General features: G+C 34.6%; 1 protein-coding gene across 7 annotated transcripts in view; it reads right to left on the minus strand.

Moving 5' to 3' along the window:
• Window positions 1–17770, minus strand: part of ZNF280C (zinc finger protein 280C) — an 82862-nt gene that overhangs the window by 43900 nt on the left and 21192 nt on the right. For all 7 annotated transcript variants that reach the window (XR_006213385.1, XR_006213384.1, XR_006213383.1 and 4 more), the window contains 7 exons: window positions 17255–17369; window positions 14201–14371; window positions 13946–14055; window positions 7729–7949; window positions 3881–4038; window positions 3123–3223; window positions 2214–2360 (listed from right to left, as the gene is read on the minus strand). Coding sequence is in view for 1 of the 7 variants with exons in the window: in XM_007085446.3 (XP_007085508.3) it covers window positions 2214–2360; window positions 3123–3223; window positions 3881–4038; window positions 7729–7949; window positions 13946–14055; window positions 14201–14371; window positions 17255–17369 (1023 nt within the window). In the remaining 6 variants the exon portion in view is untranslated. The remainder of the gene's footprint in view (window positions 1–2213; window positions 2361–3122; window positions 3224–3880; window positions 4039–7728; window positions 7950–13945; window positions 14056–14200; window positions 14372–17254; window positions 17370–17770) is intronic.

Below are 17770 nucleotides of genomic sequence, written 5' to 3' on the forward strand. Positions count from 1 at the left end.
TGTACATGATTTGAACAACGCAGACCTGCTGGGTCAACTCTTTCCTATATACATGGCAAGATAAGGCATACAATTTAGGGTATGAAGAGTGACTATAGACCAGGTAAACCACTTAAGAGACGTAGTCCACATGGCAGGCCCATCCATCTCTTTACCTTTCTAAGGACATTCTTACTTCCTCTGCATCTGTACCTCACTCTGGAGATTAGTAAAGCATGGTAGGAAGAATTATGTTAAAAGCTTCATAATGAAATAGTTAGAGCTACTGTTTTACATCTCATTCTTCCTTTCAAAATCAAAGGTCAAAACATGAAATAAAGCACCAAGACCAGTGTTTTCCAAACTATTCCTCAAGAAATGTTAGTAGGCATTGCGCAAATAAAGGATTAAATAAATTTTGGGAACAATATAGACAATATCCCTTCCTTGGGGATTTATAAGGTTTTCTAGCATATTAAAAGCTCTATTTTTAAACATAAACAAAAAATTGTTAATTTTTTAAATCCAGCCAATTATGGAACTTCTTTTTCCAGGAGCAATTTTAGAGTGGAACATCTATTAACAGCTGATGGAACACTCCTGGGAAACTCTAGAACAGAAAGATTTTGCCGGGGGGCACCTGGGTGGCTTAGTCGGTGAAGCGTCTGACTTCAGCTCAGGTCATGATCTCACAGTTTGTGAGTTCGAGCCCCACATCGGGCTCAGAGCCTGGAGCCTGCTTTGGATTCTGTGTCTCCCTCTCTCTCTGCCCCTCCCCCACTTGTGCTCTGTCTCTGTCTCTGTCAAAAATAAATTTAAAAAATGTAAATTTTTTTTAAAAAAGAAAGATTTTGCCACAGGTTCTTAAGGGTGAGATGGCATACCCAGCATGTTGGAACCATCCCAGTCATGACACAGGTGATCCTGAATATATTTGGGTATTCTACTTTTTATACTTTTTTTCAATTAACAAGTACAAGTTGATTTCATGGTCATTTAATGAGTGGAACTGAAAACAATACTGAGTAGACAATGCTGAGAAAACCAGTGCTGAGTAAACCGGCCATGACAATGCAATCAACAATAAGACAATGTAATGAGCTTATGAGTGAGGAGACAAAACTCGATCACATAATTGCATTTGGTAAACTTGTTGACTTCTAATTTTGGCAAAGGTACCACTGCTCTTTCAAACACTCAAGAATAGACTTACTGTTTAAAGGTGCCTGGGTGGCTTAGTCGAGTTAAGTGTCTGACTCTTAATTTCGGCTCAGGTCATGATCTTGTAGTTCATGAGTTCAGGACCCGCACTGGGTTCTGTGCTGACAGCTGACAAAGCCTGCTTGGGATTCTCATTCCCTCTCTCTGCCCCTCCCCCCACTCTCAAAAATAAATCAATAAACATTAAAAAAAAATAGGTTTACTGTCTCATCAAAGTTTTCGGCCTAAATAAAGGATGGTCTAATTGTGTCAGGAAAAGACCCAGCAAGAATAAACTGAGAATTCAAGGGAAAGGTGCCAGCACTAACACTGGTATCCCAGAAATGACAAAGCTAAACTGGCAAAAGTCATCTAGGAAACAAGTTCTAACCTAAATATAGTCCTCTGGAAGAGTTCACATATCTAGAAACAAGTGTCATTGCTATTTCCTTTGTCACTGGCTGCTACAAAAGACCATTCTAGGTTGCTAAGACAACCACATGTCTTTTCATAATAAAAACTGAGCTAGAAAGTAGAAATGAAGTTTGGAGAAGGAGAAAAAAAAAATGGAGTCCTCAAGCTTATCTTTCTCAGTTCAAAAATACCCTTTTCCCTGCTCTTGATTCACTACCTTTAAAATCATTCCTGTTTTCACCACTTGTAGACCCCTGAAATATTCAACTTCAATATTTCCCTCATCTTCCCTCTTCCCCTCTGCTCTAGGCCTCCCATTTCTACCTCAGAACTCTCTCTATTCAAGAGCCTCACCACCAATAGGAAGTGGACAGAGATAAGGAGTGGAAATTTCACAAGTAATTCAGCATAAATTGTAAATTAATCATGTCATTTGGAACCACTTAACTTTCCTTTTAGAACAAATCTAACCAATGCTCTAAGGTGTGTGTGTGTGTGTGTATACATATATGCATATACGTATATACACATATGCATACGTATATGTGCACATACATACATATATACACGCACACGCCTTTTTACTAAGACAAAATGAACAAATAACTGCTAAATCTCACCTGATGCTTCATGTAATGATTCATGTAGGGAGTTGCCATTTTACTAACTTTGAGGCAAAATGGACACAGCAAGTTCTTAGTGTTTTCATGGGATGCTCTAAAATGATTCTCTACATCAGAAAATGTTGAAGATCTAAACTGGCAAACCTAGAAATATAAAGAAGGTTTAATTTAACTTGAAAGTTTATAACGGACATGCAATTACATCAAAGTAGTAATGATGAGTCATTTATTTAGAGGAATATTATGAAACGCTAATTCAGCTCTGCTGCGTATACAACCAAGAATTCTATTACTGAAAATAATAAGTATAATCTTTGAAACAAAAATTATCTTTCAAAGTTTGGGGATATATTCCTAAATATAACCAGATTTTCTTCTTTTTTTTCAGACCTACTGCCCCCCTATCTTGTTTGAATTTCCAAATTTTGACACCTCTTGTCCTAGAAAGTTTTTCCTGCTATATAAAATAGAGTATTCTCTTCTTTGGGTTTTAAATGGCACCCAGGCTATGACAGAGGCAATTTATCTTGCTATCTGATTGGGAACCATTTCAAATTCTGGAAAAATACTGGTCTCAAAGCATTTAGTTGAGTTCCCCATAACTAATAGCATTTCTTATTTCTCTGTCATATCTATATTCTTCTCTACATGGTAAGAAAATCCATACGTGTCTTTCTGCAGCAGGGTGTTTTGTTTGTCTAGTCCAGGAGTCAGTAAACTATGGCCTACAAAGTCCAAGCCACCATTGCCCATGTATATGAGTTACATCAATGGAGTTTCCATTATTGAAGAGTGTCTTCAATTTTAGTAACTCGTTTTATTCAAACAGTTAATAAGAGCAACAGAATATGATTTTGTGGCACGTGAAAGTAAAACAAAAACCTAAGTACATGATAAAATGTGTACCTGGCAAATATATGGCATTTCACCGGGTTTATGAGTGTCCTTCATATGTTGCAAAAGAGCATGTTCGGTTTCAAATGATAATTCACAGATTTTGCAAATAGCTGAAAGTGGAGAAAACAATTACACCATTTTAAGGATGTATAGAAATAAAAGATGCATTTTGTATACCCATAACAATGGCAATAATAACAGTAATAGTAATAGTGATGGTGGTTCCAACGGTTCTAGAGTTGTTAACTCTGTAACACTGTTCTATGGACTTTACTTATATGCCGTCACTGAGAGAGGTACTGCGATTTTTATCCCCATTTTCCAGATGAGGGACCTGAGGCACAGAAAGATTAAGTAACTTGCCGGAGGTCTTAACAGCTATATTAAGATGCAGAACTGGAATTTAAATCCTAGCTAACTCCAGACTCCATGATTTTTAACTATCATTGCAGTTACTTTTCTTATTAGGGTGTAAATCAAGGCCATTGATTCCATAATTGCAAACTGGGGCATCCGAATTTTCTAACATTAGCCCCCTATGTACGATGCACGAATTATGCAAAGGAAGTTTCTATTTACAAGACTTCAGTTTTAGAAAGCAATTCTAGCGAAGAGTTTATACACGTTAAAACTTGATTTTCAACTGTGCCCACAATCCAAAGTCTATTTCTTTTTCTTACGTTTCTCATCAGAAATCGTAAGGAGTCCTCAGAGCTTAGATAACCAAAGTCATGGATGTTCACGACTTCAGCAAAATGGTGACTTACTAGAAAACTCATGCGGAGTGTGTGTGCTCTCGATGTGACACTGCAACTGGAACGGTGTGGGATACTGACGGTAGCAGTGCTGGCAGGTAGTATGGTTTTCCCAGCTCTCGCTGTTCTGCTTCTCAAGTTCCAGATGGTGTTTCATGTGGTTCATAAACCTATAAATGATTGTCAATAGATGCAAATATTCAGATTTATAACCAAGGAAAAAACTCACAGATAAGTATTTGAACTTAAATGTTAAAAATATAGTTATATTACTCAAAGTAGTATCTGCAAAGCCTTAAAGTCTTCTAGAAAAGTGTGCACTTTAAATAATCACTTTCATTAGGTGGCCCAGTAAACATTTCTCTCTGCATCTTTGAGAATCATCCATTAATGTAGTTCATATGAAATACCACTACTTTGCTACAAGCCTTCATCGTTCATTCAGATTTTAAAAAGTTTGCAAAGAAAAACAACAGGCTTCTTTTCCATACATGAAATACTATTTCCATTTTAAATACATTAAATACATAAAGAGAGAAAACCCTATCACCAAAAGCGGCTACGGAGCCAGAGAGAAGTCTTTTAAAGGTCTTAAAGACATACAATAGGTTTCAGCTGCTTAAAAGACAAATTAGTATTTTTATTTGTGTTTTGGTTTGTAAATGCATGTAGTAGCAATTTTAATACCTATAATTACAAGAGCTTTTCGTAATTACAAGAACATCTTGTTTTATTTCATGATAGTGGTTTACTATTAGCACAAACACTTCATTTTGACCCGCAGGCCATGCCCCCTGTAGCGCAGTTCATTTTTTACATTCTGCTATGTCAGGTTCCCTAATAGGTTTCTTATGAGAAGGAAACTATGACCTTCGATGGCAGAGAGTACAATATAAAAAGGCAGATCTATTTCAGAAGGCTCACTGAAACTTTTTACTGAATTTCAAAGTAAAGCTATTCAATCACGTTAACAATTTTAATACAGAGCCAAATATTAACAGTTACTCATTATGAGTCCCCAAAGGATACAATCTTGAAGTGATGATGTCATCAGCCTAGATAGCAATCATAATATGGAGGTTTTAACATTTATCTTCTGACACGTCCTGCTTACAGTACACCTTGACATATTTTTTCCTCCTTTTTTTAAGTAGGCTCTATGCCCAATGTGAGGCTTGAACTCACGACCCTGAGATCAAGAATCACATACTCTGGCAACTGAGCCAGCCAGCAGCCCCCCTTCCCCCTTCTTTAATTTTAACATTATCTTTATTAAAATCTATTTTTAAAAATCCAAGTTTTGCCTAAATATTTACATATAAAGGTCATGAGCCATTAAACTTTCAGCTTATAACTTTTAAGTAATACAATCTACCTGCATAAAGTGATCTGTTAACTAGCTATCTCTCAATTATTCCACTGCCCCCATCTGCAGTGCACATTTCTCAAGCCAGGAGATGGAGATGTGGAAAAAAGTAACCACCTCACAAAGCCATTCTCAGAATAAAATAGCCCTAACTGGTTTTGGTAACACTTAATGTAGAAAAAAAATCCTACAATATCTTGACAGGGCAGAGAGTAGAAATCTTGACCTATTCACTTCTATCACCCTCTAAAACCATCAATTTGCCATCCTAGATTTACTGTTAAGGTAAAATGTTATTTAACATCTACAACATCTTTGGTTAACTGTTCAGGTTTTATTTACTAAACAATATGACAAAAATCTTACAAGATTTCTAAGTGTTATAAAATATGGTTAGCTTAAAATTTCTAGATATTCTGATAATCTAGAAATCTATAACCAGTCTTTTGAAATGAAACAAAAAAGGAAATTTCATGTTTAATATTAAACAGGCCAATCTTAAAGGAAAAACCAAAAGGCTATTGCTGAAAGAACTTCCAGTATCACATGCCTAACATTTCACTATAATAAGTTAAATACTTAAACAGTGAACCGCTTTCCTATGCATTTGACCAAATTTACTATTATTTTCTGATGTATTTTATTGCAAAAATGGTAAAGATATGGAAGGAAGTCACAGAATTCTCATCATAACATTGTTTCAGTGTTACATCTCAAAGCACAATTCTCTTCTGTTAAGCTACTGGCCATTAGCTATTGATGGCTGTTAGGGCTTAATAAAAGGAGGTAAAAAAATGTAAAAACTCATATGAATCATATATGTGAAAGGTCTTTGAATAGAAAGCACTGCCACAAATGTAGCATTCATAATTGTTTTAGGTTTATATTACAGTGCATTTCAGGGATTTTCCAGGTACTTCATTTTGGACCCAAGAATTCATCAGAAAATAAAATAAATACTAGGCTTAGAAATGACCTGCAGGATACTTAAGAATGCTAATTACAAAGCATAGCTATCAAGGGTAAATATTTTTAAAAGTTTACAAATACGTGTGTGTGTGACAATATACACATATATACATATCAGTATCACATCTAAAGGAAGTGCACTGATGCCTGCAATTTACTCTGAAAAGTAAAAAAAAACAAAAACAAAAACAAAAAACCAAAAAAAAAACAAACATCAAATGGAGCCTATGGATGAATAGGTACATGGCAACACAAGTGAGGTAAAATGCTAATGGTAGAATCAAGGTGGTAAGTATACAGATGTTCACTGTAAAATACTTTCAACTTTGCTGAGTATTTGAAAAGTTTTATAATAAAATGTTGAAAAAAACAATGTCTGACTACATACCCAATGAAAAATACCAGTCAGTGTGTCTTGCTTGTTACTTTGTTCATTACTATCTTACTTAGGATGACAGTAATATGCCATATTACTCAAAGACTGCAAAGTGTAAGTTCCTAAAATTTAAACCATACACGTATAAATCTTCAAAATCGAGAATTATATCTCTACTTTTAAAATATGTTAAATTATAAAATAAAAGCAGACAAGTTTCATAAACTGGAACTTCTCTAAAGAAGATCATCAGGAGCGCCTGAGTGGCTCAGCCGGTTAAGCGGCCGACTTCGGCTCAGGTCATGATTTCGAGGTCCGTGAGTTCGAGCCCCTCGTTGGGCTCTGTGCTGACAGCTCAGAGCCTGGAGCCTGTTTCGGATTCTGTGTCTCCCTCTCTCTGACCCTCCCCTGTTCATGCTCTGTCTCTCTCTGTCTCAAAAATAAATAAACGTTAAAAAAATTTTTTTTAAATAAAAAAAAAAAGATCATCAAAAAATATCACTTTCTAGGGGCGGTTGAGTGTCTGACTTCAGCTCAGGTCATGGTCTCACAGATCGTGAGTCTGGGCTTGCATCGGGCTCTCTGCTGTCAGTGTGGAGCCCATTTTGGAACCTCTGTCCCCCCCTCTCTCTGCACCTTCCCCTCTTGTGCACTCTCTCTCTCAAAAATAAAAAAAAATTAAAAAAATATTTTTAAAATATCACTTTCTCTGCAAGGTAAATGTGGTAAAAATGATACATATGAATTGAAAACTAGAGCATTAAATAAGACTAATATGGAGGAGGTCAAACTGGATGAAGTAGTTCTTGTGATAGGAAAAGTAGATTCAAAAGTAGCTAAATAATAAAAATATCTCATTGAAAATTCCTAGTTCAATGATAAATACAGACAAATGTGATTTTTCTCTAAGTTAAAACAAATTTTTTCCTTTCTTAAGCTTTATTAAAAAAATACAACAAAGTGGATCTAAGTGTCAAACACCTGAAATATAATAAAAAACAAAAGATTTTCGACACAATAATCTGCCTTTATTCTTAGTAGAAAGTGTTAAAATTGCTTATCTAGGATAGCACAGGAAAATAAAGATACGATATTTACATCAGTAGCATACCAATTTTCAAACAGAAACAGTAACAAATATTTACATACCTAATATTATTTTTAAGAACTTTCAAGCAACTGAAGCATTTAAAAGTTGTGTAAGTCTTCTGTTCATCATCGACAGCTCCCTCGTGTCTTCCATAGTAAAAGTCACTAACTAACATAATTAATTTTCCTTTTTCTGCACCAGTCTTATTTTTATTTTCAGTATTTATAAGTTCTGCTTTAATCATTTCCAAGAATTTATTCACCATGTCTGGACAACAACGCTGAAAGAGAAAAAAATATATGTATGTTTTATTTACATCTCTCTAAAAAGTTAGGTGCCATAAAATGATTCTGTGTTTATAACTAGGGCCAGCTTAGGTAAAAATATGCTTGGCAATATATCTGGAGAGAGAGTCACCAAAATGTTTGCTTCTTTCTTCATATAATCTAAAAAATTCAAACAATAAACACTCATATCTTAATAATTTCAAAAACAAATTAAAAACCTTAAGACCAGGGATAGCTATATATCTAATACCATTTTCCTTGTAAGTAAAATTTTCAGATATAAATATTTAATAATAATTTGATCCTTGGCCTAAAGTCATTCATTTCATATTTGTCATGATATAGCTTAGAAGTGCCTGGGTGGCTCAGTGGGTTAAGTGTCTGACCCTTGATTTCGAGTCAGGTCATGATCTCACAGTTTGTGGGTTTGAGCTCCACAACGGGCTCCACACTGCCTGCTTGGGATTCTCTCTCTGCCCCTCCCCTACTAGTGTGCATGCTCTTTCTCTCTCTGTCTCTCTCTCTCTCAAAAATAAGTAAATAAAGTTAAAAAAAATTTTTAATGTTTAATTTATTTTTGAGAGAAAGAGAGTGTGAGCGGGGGAGGGGCAGAGAGAGAGGGAGACACAGAATCTGAAGCAGGCTCCGGGCTCTGAGCTGTCAGCACAGAGCCTGATGTGGGGATGGAACTTACAAACTGTAAGATCATGACCTGAGCAGAAGTTGGACACTCAACCAACTGAGCCACCCAGGCGTCCCTCAAAATAAATAAATAAACTTAAAAAAAAAAACAAAACCCAAGACCTCATATAAACTGACCCTAATGTGGAATACTTACATACATAAACTTTTAATTTTCAATTAGATAAAACTAATTCATTTATTATACACAATTTGCAGTTGTGGAGTTTATCTAGAAGAATTCTTTAAGAATAACTAGAGATCAAAAATATAAACTTTTCTAAAAACTCAAACTACATACTCACAATGCAACCACAAAATGAAAAGCTTAGAAAAATAAAACACAACAAAAAAATTGTGACAGAATCAAGACCAATTAAACCTACCAGATCAATTAAATCTATCCTGTCAATACAAATGGGTGGGTTTAATTCAACTACTGAAAAAAGAAATTTCACACAGGATCACAAAAGAAAAAACAACTCTGTGGAAGCAAGAAACGTACCAAAAACAAAGTGATTTGGAAGGGGTGAAAATAAAAAGATAAAGAATATAAATGTCAAACAAAATAGAATCCAGGCCAAAAAGGGAACACTTTATAAAAATGATATAGGATACATTCACAATGAAGTTAAAAGAGATAGATCCATCTATATCCTAAATAGCAGCAGCCTTAAAACAGAATTGGAAGACATCAAAGAAAATAGTGTTAATTTGAAACTTAAAAAAATGACAGAGCAGGTAGATGAATATAAATGAAGATACAGGAACCTAAATAACGTATTTGTATGTTAGAACTGACTGATAACTATCAAATTCCATACTCTTAAAAACAAATAACAACCCTTATTTTCAAGTTTCTATGTAACATCCAAGAAAAGAGCCCATACAATTTTCAAAACAGAGAGAAAAGTGTGGGAACCTGGACTTTGCCATCAAAGAGACTGAGGTTTGAATCCCAGCTATACCAATTAATTGGCTATAAAACAAGGAGAAAAAGATCGAGCCTGAAGAATTTTCTATGGATTAAATGAAATAATACTTTAAAGCTTAGTAATGTGCCTTAGATAAATAGGATGTTTCATTTACACTCTAAAATACTTCCTTTGGAAGAAAATATTATCTTTGTGGTATTCCAATCTACATATGTATAATAACAGCAAAAGATTATCCACAAATAATCTAAAATTCACATTTTTTTTCAAAACGGAAATCCTTATTGTAGTATTATAAAAATTTAACTGAAATATAAAAATGTAAAGCTAAAATGTAAAACCCTCACATAGTTTTAATCACAAACAATACTACAATGAATAAAAGCTACATTTTAGAGAACATGTGTGCCACTTTCTTCAAGTGAAGAAATATATGTAATATGCTATGATTTGTGTATAAAATATATGAAAAATAAGAACATTCACGTGTGCCTATACATTCAGAAAGAATGTCAAAGAGTATATAAAAAAATTAATAAAAAAATATTTTGGGGCTCCTGGGTGGCTCAGTTGGTTAAGCGTCCGACTTGGGCTCAGGTCATAATCTCAAGGTTCTGAGTTTGAGCTCCTCATGGGACTCCGGGCTCTCAGCTCAGATCTGCTTCGGATTGTTGGTCTCCCTCCCTCCCTCTCTCTCTCTCTCTCTCTGCTCCTCCCACCCCTCAAAAGTAAAAAAACATTAAAAAAATTATTTCGTTTGCAACTCATACTGGGAACCAGGCAAATAGGAGACAGGATGGGATTCTTCACTGTATACATTCTTTTTTATTTAAGTTTTTATTTTAATCCAAGTTAGTTAACATACAGTGTTATATTAGTTTCAGGGTAAAATACAGTGATTCAACACTTACATACAACACCTGGTACTCCTCACAACAAGTGCATTCCTTAATCTCCATCACCTATTTCACCCATCCTCACCTCTGGTAGGTATCAGTTTGTTCTCTATAATTAAGAGTCTGTTTCTTGGTTTGCCTCTCTCTTTTTTTCCCTTTGCTCATTTGTTTTGTTTTTTAAATACCACATATAAGTGAAACTATATGGAATTTGTCTTTCTCTGACTTATTTTGCTTAGCATTATACTCTCTAGCTCCATCCATGTCACTGCAAATGGCAAGATTTAATTTTTTATGACTGAATAATATTCCATTGCGTATATATACCACATCTTCTTTACCCATTCATCTATTAATAGACACTTGGGCTGCTTCCATATCTTGGCTACTGTAAATAATACTGTTATAAACATAGAGGTGCATGTGCCTCTCTGAATTAGTATTTTTGTATTCTTTGGGTAAATACCCAGTAGTGTGATTGCTGGATCATAGGGTAGTTCTATTTTTAACTTTCTGAGGAACCTCCATACTATTTACCACAGAGGCTGCATCAGTTTTCATTCCTACCAACAGTGCAAGAGAGTTCCCTTTTCTCCACATCCTTGCCAACACCTGTTGCTGACTTTAGCCATTCTGGCAGGTGTGAGGTTATATCTCACTCTAGTTCTAATTTGCATTTCCTTGATGGTAAGGGATGATGAATATCTACCTTCTTACACTTTTTGAATCATGTGACTATATTACCCACCCACCCCCAATTAAATAAACCAAGGATAACTAAAAAAGTCAGCCCTTTTTTTCACTTTCCATCTATAATGTAAAACGTAGAAACATCAAGTATATCTCTATATTACATAGATAGGAAAACTGAAAATGCTGGTAAAAGCTAATTCTTATATAAAACCAAAACCCAAAGTTCAGTTAACGGGAATCACACTCAGGGAGGTGGAAATAACCATATTTCCAATATTCAAATATTCAATATTCAAATACAGTTTTGCCCAAGAATAAAGATTGCACTTGGAGTGGCACCTGGGTGGCTCAGTAGGTTGAGCATCTGACTTCGGCTCAGGTCATGACTCATGGTTCATGAGTTCAAGCCCTGCACTGGGCTCTGCTGACAGCTCAGAGCCTAGAACCTGTTTCAGATTCTGTGTCTCCCTCTCTCTCTGCCCCTCCCCTACTCTCTGTCTCTCAAAAATAAATAAACGTTAAAAAATTTTAAAAAAAAGATTGTACTTGGAATTTTAGGACACTTCTTTCTACATTTTTTATAAAATGTTGAATTTCAGTGAAAAATTTGCCAGTCTTTGAAACAGCAAGAACTTTTCCTAAGTTGCTTCTTTGCCTTGCACTCTTCTCATCCCGTCTTTCCTAAATATAATCTACATGGCCTTTTTTCTTGCCTCTTTTCCCCCTGCCTGCCATTTATATTGGGCATACAAGACTACAGACTATCTTTCCACAGACAACACAGAACACTGCAATACAGGTGGCTCAGTCAGTTAAGCATCTGACTCTTGATTTCAGCTCAGGTCATGGTCTCATGGTCATGAGATTAAGCCCTGGGACGGGCTTCACATTGGGCATAGAGCCTACTTGGGATTCTTTCTCCCCACCCCTACCCCGTCTCTCTGCCCCTCCTCCACTCTCTCTTTCTCCCTCTCAAAATAAATGAACATTTTTTTTAAAAAGAAATATCTAAAACCTAATTTCAAGAGCTTCCTACACCAACATAAAGCTAGAATTAACCTGTAACAACTAGTAACATGCATTACTTATGAAATGTTCTACCATTAGTTTCTGCCTGATGAATAAACACTAAAATGCCAAGACTAAGATTTTCATTGAGTAACGTGACACACGTATATCACCAGACAAAAAAAAAATAACGTTAAAGAAAAGAATTTTTAAGTACCATGAAAGATTAAGCACCTAACAAAATGTCTGCTTTACAAGAGGTTTGAAGAATGGCATGACCTAGTCAATAAAATATTCTGATCAATACATTATTTTCATTAGAAGTTAAAATATAGTATGTACAGAGATTCAAGCACCGTGTGTGAGTGCTGGCTAAGGGTGCCTCGGCCCAGGGCCTGGCGGGCCTTATCAGACAAAGGCTGCAGCCCCTGCGTGACTTGGTAGCTGTGGTGCATGGGACTAACTTATCTGGGAACCATTTGGGATTGAATAAAGCAATGGGATTGAATAAAGCAATTCGATTGGAGGCCATCCAGGAGCAGGAGAGGATTCCTCCACCCATGAACCATTTCATGGGTAGGGGCAAATGGTTTTGCAAATGAGATTTGCCATAGACATTTGTCCTGCAAGTGGTAAAATGCTAGAAACGAGGGGCACCTGGGTTGCTCAGTCAGTTGTGCATCCAACTTTGGCTTAGGTCATGATCTCACAGCTCGTGAGTTCGAGCCCTGCATTGAGCTCGCTGCTGTCAGCACAGAGCCCACTTCAGATCTTCTGTCCCCATCTCTTTCCCGTTTGCACTCTCTCAAAAACAAATAAATCTTAAAAAACTTTTAAATTAAAAAAAATGCCAGAAATGAAGAGAAAGAAATGTTAAGATCTGAGAAATAAATGATTCACCTGGGAAAGCTTCAATACCTGCAAACATTCTGAGGGCTGTCGCTAAAAGAAACACTGGACTTTTTACAGTCTTCTAGATATAATACTTTAAAAAGATTGGAGAGGGGTGCCTGGATGGCTCAGTCGGTTAAGCATCCGACTTCAGCTCAGGTCATGATCTCACGGTTCATGATTTCAAGTCCCACCCACATCCAGCTCTGCGTTGAAACTGCAGAGCCTGCTTCAGATCCTCTATCTCACTCTCTGCCCCTCCCCAGCTCTCTCTCTCTCTCTCAAAAATAAACATTAAAAAAATAATAAAGGGGTCAGAGGTAGGGAAGATCTCCTCCTCACTCGGGACTATTCTATTTCTTAAAGTACTACACACTGTGTTTAATGTATTCATATATTCTAAAGCCTCAGAGAGAGATCAATGACAATCACATCTCTTAGGAAAAGCAACATCTAAAGCTTTGGTCTAGCATCCTTAGTTTTAAAGCAATTCCCAAACACTGTCAATTTCACCTTACTTCATCATCCAGCTCCAGAAAATGGATATTTTTATTGATAATTTTATGGCTGATAAAGCTATTATCACATCTAATAAAATTAATGAAGGATTACTTGGTATCCTCTAATGCCCCCTGTAAAATACAATATACATATACTATAGTACACATAAGCTAAATTTAAAATTTCATGATTGGGAAAGATTCTTAAATCTTGTATAAAGACAATGATCATGAATATCAATTTTTACTTAAGTTATATGAAAATATCAATGAGAAGATTCCTTATCTAAATACCCGGACAAACGAGCATTTACAATGGACCGATCCTTAATGTTTTCAGAAACTTGCCAGTATTTTTAAAATTCAAATTTTGAAAAAATTTTACCTTCATGTGATATTTCAAGGGATCCAAAAGATTAAACTTTACATTGCACCTCGGACAAGATCTTAGAAAAGGCGCTCCAGTTTTATAGTGAGGTGATGAGGTATTTGTACCTAAAACAGATTAAGGACTTTCGTGACTCAAATTCTTTTTTAAACGTGAAACAACCAGTAATAAAAGTTTAAAAATTCATTAGAATGTCTAAAATTTATGTATAAGTAATATAATTTCTATTTCACATGCTAGATTCATATTTACCTTTTGATATCATAACATGGGAAGATGCCACCGAAGGAGAGTTAGTTAAGGACAACGAAGCACAAGGACTTATGTCAGAACCACTTTCACTGGTCTTTGGCTTTTTTGGATTAACACTGTTTACTTTAGAAGTAGAAGAACGTTTTATTATAGGCAGAGTTTCATCTATACCTACAATGATTTAAATAGTGGGGAAAATATTTGTAAATACTTTAATATAGACCATTGCTTACAAATGCTACTAAAATGGCTTTACATTTAAATTTAAGTAAAAATACTTTGAAGCTAAATTAAAGATAATATAAATGAATTATAGCATACAAATGACAATACAGAATGATCAAAACTTATATGATCAAGATAGAAATTGTACAAATAGTTATTATGAACTACATACATTTGAACAATTTATGAAATAAACTTTTTATGCAAGAAAATTCTAAAAATACTTCCACATAAAGAAATATATATAAATAGGTAACATAAAAGAAGGCAGACCAAAAAAATCTTCAGCAAAAAAAAAAAAGTTGAAGCACAGGGAACATTCTAAGCTCAGTTCCCATAAACAGATTTACCTTCAGATGCTTAAACACCTTTGGGCTTGTAAACAAAAACAACTTTTATTTTAAAAATTTAGAGAAAACCTTTAAGATACTCATAAAAAGTTCTTTTTCTACTTATTAACAACCTGATAGGGAATAAACAAGTAATTTAAACCCATGAACAAAGTACAAACAACTAATCCTGAATGATAATACCTCACACATTCATATGAAAAACTTAAAAAAGTATGATGGCTTTCAAACTGTATTCCCCTGAGGTTAATGGTTTTGTCTTAGGGAATATAGTAGGCAAATCAGATAGAAAAACTCTCCTTTTACCTTTTTAAAAAAATTAGACTTACATAAAATTTTGTTTGAGAGGAGATTTCATTACTAAAGACAGTTTTGAGTTTGAAAACCATCACCTTAAAGGCTAAAGAATCATGTAATTCAGGGTATTTTCAAGAGAAGTGGGGCTATTTAGGCTATAACCAGACCCAGCAAAAGTCCTGTAGAAAATAACACACAACTGTACTTTGTGATAAAGATTCTAAAACTGCACATCCTATTTTAATGCTCCCAACTGTACAGTAATAGAAGCAGTAGAACAGACAAATAACAGAAAATGAGAGTATTGTATTAGTGGGCTCCACTGTCAAATATGTGTTTCATTCTTTAAGATAACACAGAAATGATTTTTCCCATCTTCAAGCACATGCTTACTGACAGCTATACTGCAGGCACTTGGGATCAATTTCTGTGTAATCACCAACATTCTTCTCAGATACTTAGGTTACTTGAACAACCAATGATTGCTGTTATTTTGGCAACTGATTATCTAGCAGGCTGTACAATAAATATAGACTGTTTCATATATAATTTTTTAAAGCATGAGTAAATTCCCAAGTTAAATAAAATCACTCTGAGCTCAATAGTTTTAAATTCTAGCCCCTTAACCTGTTTATTTCTACTGTCTTTGGCTTGTGCCATTCACTATCTTCAACAGTGCCAATAAAAATCCTATTCTCATTCTTCCAAAATCAAGTTCAAATCCAACCTTCTCCAAGGACTTTCTATGATTATTCTAGACAGGAGTCCATTAATCAGGCTTCTGAACACATAATACATATTATCATTCGCAATTATCATTCTAACAACTGTTTACTGTCAAGTCCTTTAAAGCTTTAATGCATTTATCATTTCTCACTTATCTCATTTGAGCCTCAAAAAAGCTCTGAGATAAGTAGAGCAAGAATTAAAATTATATCTCCAAATGGCTGACGTCAGGTCTGGAGAATGAATGTATTATCTGACAAAAATAAAAGTATCTATTTCAATAAAATGAGAAATCTGAAACCTAAAGATGTGACATGATAAAGGCCACAAAAACCTTTAGAATACAGGCTCAAACCTATACTTTGCTAATCAACTATAACCCCATTTACCATCAAGGCAAAGTTCCACTCCCTATAGTACAACAATTCACAAGAGGATTAGGTGTCACTGTTGTTACCCCCTAGAAGCTTCAAGATTTCAGACATTTTCTATGAATAAAGACCATGTGCTTTATAAAATCAGACTTCAGACAACTATTTTACCTTCTCATTTATTTTGGTTCTTGGTTATTTTACTAACTTAGATAAGTGACCCTAGATTGGTAAATAAACCAAGTATTATCAAAATGGGAAAAATATTTTTGCACACATATTACTATAGATGTTTTTTCTATTTTGGTTTGGTAAATGTGCATGAATTTGTTAGTAAACAATTTAAATATTAAAAAATCTTTACATACCTCTGTCCATTTAGTGAAATATAACAAATTTACTAATATACAAATAGAAATGGCTATGATTATAAGGGAATTTTTAACTAAGTAAAATTCATGGCATACTAATTTATTTCAGGTTAATGAAGAACTTTGTTATGGTACACAAAGAACTGTAATACTTCAATTGAAAATTTTCATTATTCCTTCAATGGATATTTACTAGGTACTTACTATGTGCAAATAACCATTTTTTTAAAGACTGCCTTTTTATAATAATACTCTATAATCATATTTAACTATCACATCAACATGATTTATTTGGAAAGAAAGACACTAGCCTATTTAAAAAATCAACTATAACCATGTGCTTTTTCTCATACTAATGGCCTTCCAAATGATTAATACTTTTTTTAAAAAATGATAGTATTAGGACATCAGGGGACTTTCTTGACTCACAGAAACTATATTAAGATTTTTCAGGCCATGGCTGGTTCCAAGTGAGAATGAGCTAAAAAAATACATGTTAGCTAACTTAATAGAAAGAAATACAATATTCTACTATTAAATTCAAATTTATACACAAGAAATCACACAAGAAAGGCAGTCAGGGATTATTAGCTTCTATCTTATGGTATATGAAAAACTTAACATGAAGGTATGGGTTTCAAAATAGAAATTCAATCCACATGTACATTCACTAAGTTTCTTTTTATTATATTCATAAAATGTGCTAAGCCAAACCTTCTATATAAATTGTTGATCCCTCCTGGGACAGTGGAATTGTATCCTGGGTCAAGTCAAACAGTAAATCTGAAGAATCATCCGATTCAACTTGTGATAAATTCTTTGTAAAATCCTGTAAAAAGTTATAATTATTTTGTTTCATAAACTTTTATGAAACGCGCACACACACACACACACAAAATTATCTTCTAGACTGCCCTAAAGAGCTGTTGTGGTAAGAGAAGAATGAAGCTTAACGTTTTCAGAGAAAATTCCCTTACATAGGATTCTCAATTGATTTGAAAATATATATCTGTCATTCTCCATCCTGGCTCACATTAGAATCATCTGGAGAGTTAAAAAAAAAAATCTATCATGCCCAGGCCTCACCCCAGATCAAATGACAAAAAAAAAAAAACTGTTTTCTAAAAGCTCCCTAGGATTGGGAAACTGAGGAACTTTGATTAAACAACCATACCCACAAAAACAAAAAATTCTGAGTCTGAGTAAACTCTAGTTTCTAATTTTTTTAAT

The sequence above is a fragment of the Panthera tigris genome, chromosome X, assembly GCF_018350195.1.
Source record: "Panthera tigris isolate Pti1 chromosome X, P.tigris_Pti1_mat1.1, whole genome shotgun sequence".
Lineage (NCBI taxonomy): Eukaryota > Metazoa > Chordata > Mammalia > Carnivora > Felidae > Panthera > Panthera tigris.